This window comes from Pangasianodon hypophthalmus, chromosome 3 (assembly GCF_027358585.1).
Source record: "Pangasianodon hypophthalmus isolate fPanHyp1 chromosome 3, fPanHyp1.pri, whole genome shotgun sequence".
Taxonomy (NCBI): Eukaryota; Metazoa; Chordata; class Actinopteri; order Siluriformes; family Pangasiidae; genus Pangasianodon; species Pangasianodon hypophthalmus.
In genome coordinates, this window is record NC_069712.1 from 10,105,871 (window position 1) to 10,118,158 (window position 12,288).

At 38.9% G+C, this 12,288-nt stretch overlaps 1 protein-coding gene and 1 long non-coding RNA gene across 4 annotated transcripts in view; one reads left to right on the forward strand and one right to left on the reverse strand.

Annotated features, from left to right (window-relative positions):
- The window catches only part of LOC113542224 (uncharacterized), a 23,390-nt gene extending 13,685 nt beyond the window's left edge, over nucleotides 1–9,705 (reverse strand). Inside the window, exons 1-2 of the long non-coding RNA XR_008301508.1 lie at nucleotides 9,283–9,705; nucleotides 4,161–4,354 (exon numbers count right to left, since the gene is read on the reverse strand). This is a non-coding gene — a long non-coding RNA (uncharacterized LOC113542224). The remainder of the gene's footprint in view (nucleotides 1–4,160; nucleotides 4,355–9,282) is intronic.
- Nucleotides 703–12,288, forward strand: part of hk1 (hexokinase 1) — a 19,708-nt gene continuing 8,122 nt past the window's right edge. For 2 of the 3 annotated variants that reach the window (XM_053232910.1, XM_026939550.3), the window contains exons 1-9: nucleotides 703–992; nucleotides 4,149–4,311; nucleotides 8,447–8,595; nucleotides 8,716–8,835; nucleotides 10,036–10,131; nucleotides 10,301–10,400; nucleotides 11,307–11,490; nucleotides 11,611–11,766; nucleotides 12,000–12,233. In XM_053232910.1, coding sequence (XP_053088885.1) covers nucleotides 930–992; nucleotides 4,149–4,311; nucleotides 8,447–8,595; nucleotides 8,716–8,835; nucleotides 10,036–10,131; nucleotides 10,301–10,400; nucleotides 11,307–11,490; nucleotides 11,611–11,766; nucleotides 12,000–12,233 — 1,265 coding nt within the window. In that variant the 5' untranslated portion in view covers nucleotides 703–929. Of the gene's footprint in view, nucleotides 993–4,148; nucleotides 4,312–8,446; nucleotides 8,596–8,715; nucleotides 8,836–9,750; nucleotides 9,862–10,035; nucleotides 10,132–10,300; nucleotides 10,401–11,306; nucleotides 11,491–11,610; nucleotides 11,767–11,999; nucleotides 12,234–12,288 lie in introns of those variants that run through there. The other variant, XM_034302918.2, reaches the window with a different exon arrangement.

Below are 12,288 nucleotides of genomic sequence, written 5' to 3' on the forward strand. Positions count from 1 at the left end.
TAAGTGGATGTTTGTAAAGATCATCATCTATCTTATTTGACCATGTTTGGTGTGATATCTGGTAGTTCCTTAGATTCTTGTTTTTCTTTTTTTATGCTCCTTTCTTCTCAAGCAAGCCTCATTCTCTTCTATTTGAATCCCAGCTTTTATTTACCTTTCTCCTCAACCTTTTGACCTGGGTAACTGGCTCTCTGAAAGGATATTATTCACTATGAATTCACCTTTTTTTACACTATGGTATTTGTTGCCTCACACTCGTCATTCAGGAAGAAACAGGAAGTGAAGAAAGCCTCTGTTAACTGATATGGCTTATGCTGACAGATAGCATTACTTGGAAGAATTTGCTGAAGGCACGCCTCTATAACCTCCAGTAGGCTTGCCCTTCACTTCATGGAAGAGAGAGTGAGAGCTGTGGGGAAAAATAACGCCTGAGCTCCATCTAACAAATGACGTACCGTGAATGTGCACTACGTGACACTCCCCCTCCCACCCAGAAAACACTGAAGCCCCTACTTCCCTCCTCCAATGAGAGAGATAGACATGAAAGAGAAGGAAGTAGAGGAAGGGAAGGGGAGTGAGAAAGAAAGGGAGGGGCAGAGTATGAGCGCCAGAGAAGGAAAGAAATAGGGAGAGACTGACTGTAAGGCTGCACTTCAAGCTCAGCCAATAGAAAAGCAGAAAGTGGGCAGGGCTTAACCAAGTCCCCATCCCAGCCCCTGCTGCATCTCGTGTAAGCGCATTACATGTTGAGCAGAGAAAGAGAATACAGATATTACGCTTGGAAGGAACAGTCTACATGCCGGCTTATTATTTTTAGTATTTATAGCTGTCTCCTCTGAGCCACAGAACGTCTCCTTGACCTTCCTGTAAAGGACTAGAAAGCCTTCACTTCCTCCTCCATTTCAGTTTCCTCACAGTAGTGGAGCAGGATGATAGCCGCACAGCTTCTGGCCTACTACTTCACTGAACTGAAGGATGATCAGGTCAAAAAGGTAAGTGTCAACTATTAGCCTATAAAACAGCCCACATTTTTCCAAACTGGTGCCCTGCAAGCCATGTGACATCATATAACCCCCAAGTGTGTTTTGGGGTTTGTGGGTGGGCATAGAGTGGTGAGATGCGCGCTGCCTCACGTACCCCTTTGTCCGGATGCTACGTCAGAAGCTACGTGACGGTGACGTTGAGCCCAACAGGCAGACAGGTTTGAGTGTACGTCGGTAGTGACACACAGGGGCATCACTAAGAGGGCCTGTGCTGCATTGTCCTTGAAATCAGGATGTGGATGTCATTGAGTTTAGATGGCGAGTGGGCTGGATTTTTTCCATCTCTATGTTTGCTGTATAGTGTGCTATAGAGTGTACAGAGTGAGGGGAGAAAAATACTTCCCCCTCCTCCGACAAGTGGAGTATTGAATTTCAGCAGAATGGAGCACTCCCTCCCCCAAACACGGCAGAAACGTGCTGTGGTTGTTTCACTCGACTGGTGCACCAAGAGAAAAGAATGCTAATGTGAAGCAAGGCTTGTAATTTTGTAGTGAAGAAGCATTAGTAAAGAACTCTGGCATTTAAATCAAAAGTGTTGTTTAATGAGCCTATTCTCCACTACATGTTACAAGTTGTTAACTGTAGCAATTGAAATTTGATATTTGTAGAGTATATAGAAATAAATTTTGAATGGACAGCTACAAGCAGTCAGTTGTTAGCCAATACTGAAACTAAAGCAGTGTGTCAGACATCCTACAATGAGTAACATGCATACAAACTGTTACAAAGAGGAAGTGTTAGTTATAAACTCGGAAGTGAGAAACATGTTTTATTGTTATATATGCCCAGTAGTGTTTATTACAGAGGGTGGTGTCAGAGGTAAGAGGCAAAAGGCTCTGATGTTACCATGACAACAGCAAGGACGAACATGACTAGCTGCAGGGAAGTCCACTCTTAGCTTTTGACCACCAGGGTGCCACCGTCTTTGCTCCCATCTTTTTGTTACAACATAATCTCGGGCAAATTTTTTGAGGGTTGTCTAGGCAAACAAACTGTGTTCTTATAATAATAATTACAGAAAAATTTGATGCAGCTATAAATTATCCACGTATTTGCAAATAGAGAGTGTTGCACCAAGCAAGCAGGTGGACTTTACCATCATTGGTCATCAAATAAAACTTCACAGGAAATAAAACATTTTATATTATTTATCACTATTGCATTACATGCATACAATATATGGGGTTTGCAGAATTCTAGCCCAGTCTGAGCATGCAAGGTATGCTCAGTAGCATTTATTTTACCCTCATCCAGTGGTAGCCCCTTTTAAGCTTTATTTCTGTGTTAGTTTGAGAAAGCTGTACTAGAGTCCATTGCGCAATAGCCCACTTTACACACCGTCCTATCTAAATGTGTTTGAACAAAGCAAGCTGAAAATTACAGACCTGACCTGGCCATCCTTCAAACATGTGTGCCATATTATAAAAGGTGGATTTTCTGAACCCACAAAATCCTCTTATATCAACAAAATATGACAAGTATTTAAATATGCATGCCTAAAAATCATTCAGCCAGCAAAGTAAAGCCGGTGTCCTTTTTTCCCCCCCAGCAAATCAAATTCTTCAGCCATGACCTCAAATGCAGGACCCAGACTGAATCTCCCATAGCAACCAAGTCTCAGAAACCCCCATTACTACAACACACAGTGATAACATGAATCAGCAAAACCAAGATGGTTCACTTCAAAGGATGTACTAAAACATTACAATAATTTAATTTGTATGCATTTTATTTACATATTCAAACAATTTGAACAATAAATTCCAATTAGCTTTTATTGGTATAATTGTTCTAATACGTAAATAAGGATTTACACTTCAACTGTCCGGTTCACCTCTGTGCTGTGAGACAGAGCACTGTTTGTGCCAAGTGTCATCTGTTTTTGAGATGTGAGGCCAACTACCTACATGATGGGCTACTGTTAGGCTCCTCATCACTGTGAAAAAGACTTTAGAAATACTAAGACCATCGAGATAATTTTAGAACAAAACAGGCAGATATAAATGCAGAATAAAATACGAGACTAGGGTTTACGTTAGATAATATTATATTTTATTCTCACTGAGCCAACCTTGCCAAAAAGGGTGCTTTTCAGAATGCCATGCAGCACCAGAAGATATTTGTTAAAGATATATTTAATCAGAGCTAGGCTTGTGCATTACTCATTTTTCCCTGATAGTGATTTTCCAATGTAAAATATTGCGATAATATTAGCATTTCCACCAAATCTGGTTTAAGGAGAGTAGGGGGAGGGCCTAATAGTAATATCAGCTGTGCAGTTTGGAACTGTGGCAATCACGAAAAGTCAGTGATAAAAATCCACTGATGGTGGATTTTTAAGTGATTCTACAGTAATATGCAGTAAACAAAAAAAAACCACATTTCAATGTAATCCTTTTAGAAACTGGTTGTCCAGTGTCCTTGGCATGACATTTTCTCTGTTGGTGCTATTCAGTAAGAGAGCACCAGTCATTAAAAAAAAGCGTATTTAAAAAAAATATTAGATTTGGCACTTCATTGCAAGTGTATTTAATCTTTTTGGGTCAAAATCTTGTCAATTATTTTTGGCTGAAATGTTTTGGTGTAATACCTAAATACTATAGTAAACTGATGTTAAATCTGATGTTAAATTGAACATATACTGATAGATGTTATTTTGCATTAAAGAACTTAAAATATTCTCCATTTACCATGACAGAAACCAAGAGGGCATGATGGGGGGGGAAAGGGCGCTGCTTCTAGGAAGTATCTGGTCTGTTAGTATCTGACAGTTCAAAACACCTGCACAGATCATTCCTGATTCATATGTCAATGAATATGTCAATGGCCTATCTCATTTTTCTGGGGAGAAAAAGACTGCTCTTTTGGCATATTTTGAGTGATAACCCATACAAGTGTACTCTGATGTGTTTTTTTTTTTTTGAGCTCCTGTGCAAAATGAGTAACAGTTGTCAGGTCAGGTAATATAATATAATTGGTGATAAACATCACCGGATATCATGGCAATGTAATATCGCATAGAGACAATAAAGTCTTTATATTGCACAAGCCTAATTGGGCAAAGACTAATAAACCGCTTGCTTTTATCCTCTGTTTCTGTGGTAGATTGATAAGTACCTGTACTCCATGCGCTTCTCTGATGAGACACTGCGAGACATCATGACCCGTTTCCGTATGGAGCTGGAGAAAGGGCTGAGCCGTGACACCAACGCCACAGCCACTGTCAAGATGCTGCCCACCTTTGTCAGGTCCATCCCTGACGGATCAGGTGAGACTCAAGACCAGTGTCTAAAAGTCACATAAAAATTCACCTGAGAATTAAATGGACACACAATTATTACGTTAGATATGTAGTCAATAAGTATTATCATCACAGCATAGTACACTACATGGCCAAAAGTTTGTGGACACCTGACCATATCCATATGTGCTTTTGAACATCACATTTCAGATGTAGTCCCACCTATGAGGCTATAACAGCCTCCACTCTCCTGGGAAGGCTTTCAATAGATTTTGGAGCATGGCTGTGGGGATTTCAGCCACAAGAGCACTGATGTCAGGCAAGGAGGCCTGGGGTGCAGTCAGCATTCCAGTTCATCCCAAAGCTGTTCAGTGGGGGTGAGCTCAGGGCTCTGTGCAGGCCACTTGAGTTCTTCCTCTCCTTCTTCCAACCTTGGTAAACCATGTCTTCATTAACCTTGCTTTGTGCACAGTCATGCTGGAACATGTTTGGGCTAGGACTCTTAGTTCCAGTGAAGGGTAATTGTAAAGCTTCAGCATACAAAGACATCCTGTGCTTCAAACTTTGTAGCAACATTTTAGGGAAGGCCCACATATGGGTGTGGTGATCAGGTGTCCACAAACATTTGGTCATGTAGTGTATAACCCTATAATGACATGCTTATGAGTGAGTGTATATTTGGGTACTCTTCAGTGCTCCAATTACTGCATAAATAACTTGGTACTAGCAGTTATTTGGTATGGCTTGACTTATAAAGCGGTCAGACAATAAATGAGCACCTGTGCATAGACAACCATTAACTATGGCACCAAGGCGCCTAAGGCCCTATCATTACACCTGTTGTATAAACAGATTCGGGGCTGTTGGGAAAACCAGTTGAACAAGTATGGTTGTGATTGTAAACTAGTAAGCCCGTGGATGACCTCATTTAAACTGCTCAAAGGCAAAGACTGGCAAAAAAATACTTCACACTGCTCATGCACGCAGACTTTATTTGATACTGATGTGAGTATATTCTTCTGATCACTCTCAGACTTTAAAAATTAAAAATGTTTTACATGTCCAATGTGATAACTTTTTGGGTATGTCCACAAATTCAACAAACCACACAAAGTCTGTGGCACAAAAGGCATAGCAGCTCTGGAATCAATGTTCAGTGTTCCTGAATAATAAACACGTGCTGTGCCAGTACTACTGGAGCTCCCATGTCATGTGATTATACTAGCATTCATTACCCGCAGCAGCATGGCGTTACGTCACAGATTACCCAGTTTCCACCTTCCTTATTCAGTGAATTGTTTACATGCCTACAGGTGCCTGTCATTTAGTGACAAATTTGAATATTAATCCAAAAAGCAATCCAGACAAAACACCTAAAATGATCATTTCAAGTTCAAATCTACAAAATCAGTTTCTAAATATGTACAATACTCTTTATTTACTCTCAAGTCTAATAAATAATTTATATAAAGGGCAATTCCATGTGAATATCAGCCTTTACCCGGGCAAATGGTGAGAACTGGGGAAAAAAAATCACTTAACTACTTCAGCCTCCTTGTGCACTCTGCTTGTGCAGGAAGTAAGATACTTGTATAGGTCTCATGCATTACAAGCAACACTGAACTGGTGCTACAAAAGAATGTACTGAAAAACGGAACATATACTGATGTAAAGGAAACCATTACTGCCTAATGAAGATTCAGCAGATCCCTGAACACTATTTATAGTACTACTGATAAAATGTCTGAGTGTTTATGCGGCTGCGGCCCACTCTGTATAAGGAGGCTCTTTAGAGTGGCGATCTCAAGGTATGAACAATGGATGCTTGACACATGAACGCAAATGGTCATTCCCTTTCTTTTTATAGTCCAAAGAGCTAATATCAGGTAGCAGCAAGCTAACAGCACAACGAGCCTAATCATAAAGAAGTATGAGCTGGCTTCCATTGTAAAGGTCAAGCATGGCTCAGTATAAATGTAAATGTAGATACATTCCGTGTCTGAACTTGTTCCCTGTTCACAGTATAGCACACTATTTGGGGTGCCATTATTTTGTAGTGTTGTTCAAAATTCTCAGTGGACAAAATACATTTTACTATATTATTGTCCACAGTGCACTGTGAATCCAGTGTACAACCTATTTAGAGTACTTTCACGCTAAGACTGTTGAAGTAAATAAAATGAAATATGTTGTTTAACAACCACTACAACCAATAAGTACTTGTTAGTGTTTTGTTTAATAGAGAAAATCACTTTTAATATGTCTGTATTTTGTAGTTTTAGGTTGCTAGATAACATATAATGTTTGAATTCTTTATGTAACAGCAGGATATGATAATGTTTTTTTGGGAGCACTCAGTCTTCCTTACTGCTGCCCTATATAATGCTCTCTCTACAGTCTGTATAGTAAATAGTGAACAAGAGAGTGAGCGCAGTTTCAGGCACAATGTTTCACACACTTGGACTTGGTTTGCATTCCACTGATTCATTTACACTTCATTATCAGTGTGAGATTTCTGTACAGAGGATGAGAAAAAAAAATATTCCAAGATGTGTGATGTTTGGCTGAAAATAATTACATCACTCTAAGTTTTACTTTAGACCGAGTGATGAAAACTCAAGAGCACAACCCAGAAAGGAGACATTAACTGAAGGCCATCCACATGCTTCTGTCTCCTGGTGTGAAAGCCTATTTTGAACATGTCACGGCAGGACTCATTCACACCAGGGCTGCTGCACACAGGAGGAATGCAAGAAGAGACAGCGTGACTTTGCTGTCTCTGTTATTTTATTATGCACTAATGTGTGTCAGAGAAAAATGTGTCACAAGACACAATTTATTCATCTGTAAACTACATTAAGTGAGTGTTTGTTATCGTTGTAGGAATTGTCAGAAATGGCTTCTGATTTTTAATGTCATTTAAAATCCAAATGAGAAGCTGGTGAAACAGAGTCACAACTCTACTATGTCTCAGTCACTCAAAGGCTGTTTCAGTTATTTTGCATGTGTTTTGAGTGTGTTCCTGGTTAGGGCCTTAATGCAAGATGAATCCTAATTTTGTTGTATACAGAGATATACAATGACAATAAAGGCTTTCATTCATTCATTCATTCATTCATGAACGGTGCTCAGAAACATATGCCTTTATATACTTGCATAGTTTTACATATGACTTGTTTGATTTATAAACTTATATACATAGCTTTTACATACTTGGACAAATAAAGAAACTATAAACTTTGATACTTATATTTAACAAATCTACAAAAATAATTTTTAACATAAAAAAATGAAGACAACTGAAATAGCCAGTCTAAATATTGTGACATAATTTCCCATGATACTGATATTATATTTTCATACTGCAAGGCCTACTGGTTTAACATTTTGCCTCCCTCCAGACACACGCACTGCATTTCTGAGGCATTCTAACATTACAGTACACTGAAATGGAAATAGCATGACCTTTCATAAGTAATGTCCCAAAGGAGTTTTTCAGAGATAACACTTAACAAGATATCACTTGATATCGTCTTCAAGCCCTAAGAAATTCAACATCCAGTCTGAAGAAAGACCAAACCAGCTTGTACAACAGATTTTTGTTGTTGCTGGGCAACAAGTACTGCACAAATGCTATTGACAGTCTGGGCACACTAAAAGCATCTCTGAGACAGAACTAAGAAAGTGGTGTAGGTTATAAAGAACATGCAGCAATTCCTGCACTAATATTTCTATCGGCTGTTCTTTTGGGTTCAGACAGTTTCACTGTTAAAGTGTCACTGTTACAGTGAACTGTAACAGTACTGCCAGAGAATTTTTTTTTTAATCATAGCCAACACCTCAAAGAAACTAAGCAATCATTAATAATTAGGCTTCCCACAAGAGTCCGTTTCTTGAATAATGCCACTATATCACCATGTCATCAAGTCAGCCATGTATGAGATTCCTTGGCTTTGTTATCTCTGATAATCAGGCCAATTTTCCTTTGTCAATACACATTCATCACTGAAGACAAAGGTGGCATGTAAATGTACAAAACAATTTTTGTGAAATAAAGCTTTTCAGTGCATTAGAAGTTATAGTGATCTTCCTAACTAATGATATGTTACAAGTTTTCCATTTGTCTGTATTCGCATTTCACATTTTCCATTCCATGTTACAGAAAAGGGGGATTTCATTGCTCTGGATCTGGGAGGCTCAAATTTCCGAATCCTGCGAGTGAAAGTTTCTCATGAAAAGAAGCAAACAGTGCAGATGGAGAGTCAGATCTATGAGACTCCAGAAGACATCATGCATGGCAGTGGAACACGGGTATGCTTCATGTCTCTGTCTATCTGTCCTTACTGTATAGTATCTCACAAATAGGGGACAATGCTTGTTTGTTTTTAAAGAACACAGTGTTGAGGTTTAACCTCTGTGTGTCTTTTGCAGCTATTTGACCATGTTGCTGAATGTCTGGGGGACTTTATGGAGAAGCAAAAGATCAAGGATAAGAAACTTCCAGTGGGATTCACCTTCTCTTTCCCTTGTGTTCAAACCAAACTGGATGAGGTAAAAGAGGGGGCCAAAGTCTCGCTTCGCTTTCACTGGCATACTTTTAATATTGTGATAATACTTTATCTAATTTGTTGTAGTCCATGAATAATTGGAGACTAACTAAATATTTTGTTGGCTCTGTTGTCCAGAACATTGGATTGAAACACTGAAATGTTAAAAAATCTATATTGCATGACCATATAAGAATCACATCCTTTTTTTTCTTTTTTTTACACAGTTCTCTTATCACAAATACACTATAAATAATTGAGACTTTTTGTCACCTGTGTGTCAATCCGTAATTAGTTAATTTCACAAGAAATCTAACCAAAGGTCTAGCGACATGGTATAATAATAGATATGGTGCATTTTTAGATATTAGACATTTTTGCATGTCGATCCAATAAGTCTCAGTGCTGGTAATGTCAGACTGGAAGATTAGAGTTAATTAATAACACTTACCCAAAACATTAGGAGTGTCTGTTTGCTTGTTAAATCACAAGAACATGCTAATGGTAGATTCTGGTAGACTACAGAAGATCACAGCAATGGATGAAGTCCATGAAGAGGTGAATCACTGGTGTTACCTCAGAGAGTTTAAAACAAGACATAAACCACATAAACCATATATGTATATATAGTGTTAGCTTAACTCTAATGAGCTGTTAGGGAATTTAAAGCAGGATATATTATATTCAAATATTTTTTCCACCTGTCCTGTGTATGGGTAACAGAATAGCTCACTAAAATAACTGTCTCTCGACTGTCTCTCCGAGCTAACTAAACTGTTGTAACGTTTTCATTTCATTTCAAACTGACTGAAGAAATCCATTTGAAAAACAAAACAAAACAAAAAACCGTTAAAACCGTCAACGAGCACGAGAGTGTCGCGAGCTCAAATTTTCGCGAGAAGGGAGCCAGGTGGGAAACTTGATCGTGATTGGTCAAATATGTCAGGGGAAAGCGTCGATGTGATTGGTCAGAAAGCACAGGGCACGCATGACGTGCTTGACATGGCCGGAAATTAGATTTTACAATGTGGTATTTTTAAATTTGCATTACAACAAAACAAACAAACAAAAAAAAATTGCCGTTTTTTTTTAACTGTAGTTCTTCATACACAATTAAATCTGTCACTAAAACATTCTCAAAGATCATGCATTCAGTCTTAGAGATATTTAAGAGAGTATGATCAATTCTATTTTCTTTTTTTAGGCTGTTTTGCTGACCTGGACAAAACGTTTCAAAGCCAGTGGAGTGGAGGGGATGGATGTGGTGAAGCTTCTGAACAAAGCCATTAAAAAGCGAGGGGTGAGTTTTGTCAACAGCTCTCATCACACATTACACATTACAGTTAAAGGTCAACATAGAGCTGTTATCCTGTTTAGTCTCAATAAGCCAGTTATTATGTGAAACAAGAAAAGGTGTGCTGTTCAAGACAGCTGTGCTGTAGGCTTAAAGGAAAATCTACTGTCTCCAGGACTATGAAGCTGATATCATGGCGGTGGTCAATGACACTGTGGGAACCATGATGACCTGTGGCTTTGATGACCAGCGCTGTGAAGTTGGGATGATCATTGGTAAGAGAGTAATGCAAAATCTCTGGTTAAAAAAAAAAGATTGTTTTTACAGCTGTAAGTGTACTCTACAGTGCTTACAGAAGATATTTTCCTATGCAATATTTGTACAAGCATAGCACAGCATTTTAGGCCCTGTGTATATGGGCCTGTTGTCCAAAAACTAAGAGATGGGTTCGTGTTTCTTAAATTGTCTAGCTGATACCGGTTTTCTCTTATTTTTTCTTTCATATCCTGATTTTGTTTTCTTGGAAAAGTGTAGATAGCATTGGGGCTCTTGCATGTAGCACATGCATTTAAACAATGGGTGACTCTCATTTTTTTAATTTGCATCTCTTCATTTTCTTTTCCTTGCTTCCCTTCGTCACTTCCTCCGAGGAAGCAGAGAAATTATGCAATGAAAGGAAACAAGGACAAGAGGAAACAACTTTAGTGAATTTACTTATTGATGACTTACTGCTTTGAGACAATGACCTTTGTAAAAAAAGCGCTATACAAAAAAAAAAAAAAAAAAAAAAGATGTTTCCCAGCTGTATTAACTGTATAACAGATACACAACAGTGATTACACCTAAAATATTTAAAATATTATTGCACATGTACATTACATCCTTAAATGTTGATTGTTTAGCTTACACAACATTCGCCTCATCAGCTAACATTTCCAGTTTTAAAGAAAGGCATTTTAATTAACTTTCATGTAAGGATTTTATTTGTACCCATTGTTTATAAAGTGGAGACTAAAATAAACCATGCATTTTGGGTATCTTTCTTCATTGGGCTTGTAGTGATTTCAGTTATTACCCAGTCCAGTACGGTCCTTGTTTAGCTCTCACAGCATATCATCACAGATCTGAAAAAGCCTGATGAACAGAAGGGATGCCTCATGCTGTTGTGCTTCCTTCCTCAGGTACAGGCACTAACGCGTGCTACATGGAGGAGTTGAGGCATATTGACGTGGTGGAGGGAGACGAGGGAAGGATGTGCATCAACACAGAGTGGGGAGCTTTCGGAGATGATGGCATGCTGGAGGACATTCGCACTGAATTTGATCGAGATATCGACCGTGGATCCCTCAACCCTGGCAAACAACTGTAAGCCAAAGAACAAAACAGTATAACCTTTACTATTTCAGTCTGACGTGAGAGAGCTGGGCGGTTAGGTTTATGAAGAAAAAGTGTGTAAGGTATGAGCAAAGCTCTCTCTGATCTTAGGTTTGAGAAGATGGTGAGTGGAATGTACATGGGGGAGCTGGTGAGGCTCATCCTAGTGAAGATGGCCAAAGAGGGGCTGTTGTTCGAAGGCCGCATCACTCCAGAGCTACTGACTAAAGGCAAAATTGAAACAAAGCATGTTTCTGCTATTGAGAAGTAAGTCTTACATCAGTAATTGTTCCTGTGCAGCAGTTCATGCTATGCTGTTCATTTTTAACTTACCCATCATATTTATAAAACGAGTCTTGCATTAATGTTACAATTTATCTGATGATGGATAAAAATCTGTAAGAATTTGCATACTGTTTACTTCTGCTTCAGTGAACAGTTCATGCGTTTTTGTCTTATATTCTACGATAATCATCACTGATGTTCATCCTGTTTTCCAGGAGTAAAGAGGGATTGACCAAAGCCAAGGAAATTTTAACCCGTCTGGGAGTGGAACCATCATCAGATGACTGCATCGCCGTGCAGCATGTGTGTGCTATCGTCTCTTTCCGCTCAGCCAATCTCATCGCTGCTACACTGGGTGCTATCCTCACTCGCCTGAAGGACAACAAGAATGTCCCTCGTCTCCGCACTACTGTAGCCATCGATGGCTCACTCTACAAGATGCACCCGCAGTAATGATAATTTATTATAATTTACTTTCCTGACTTTTTAGGTTTCAGTCTATGC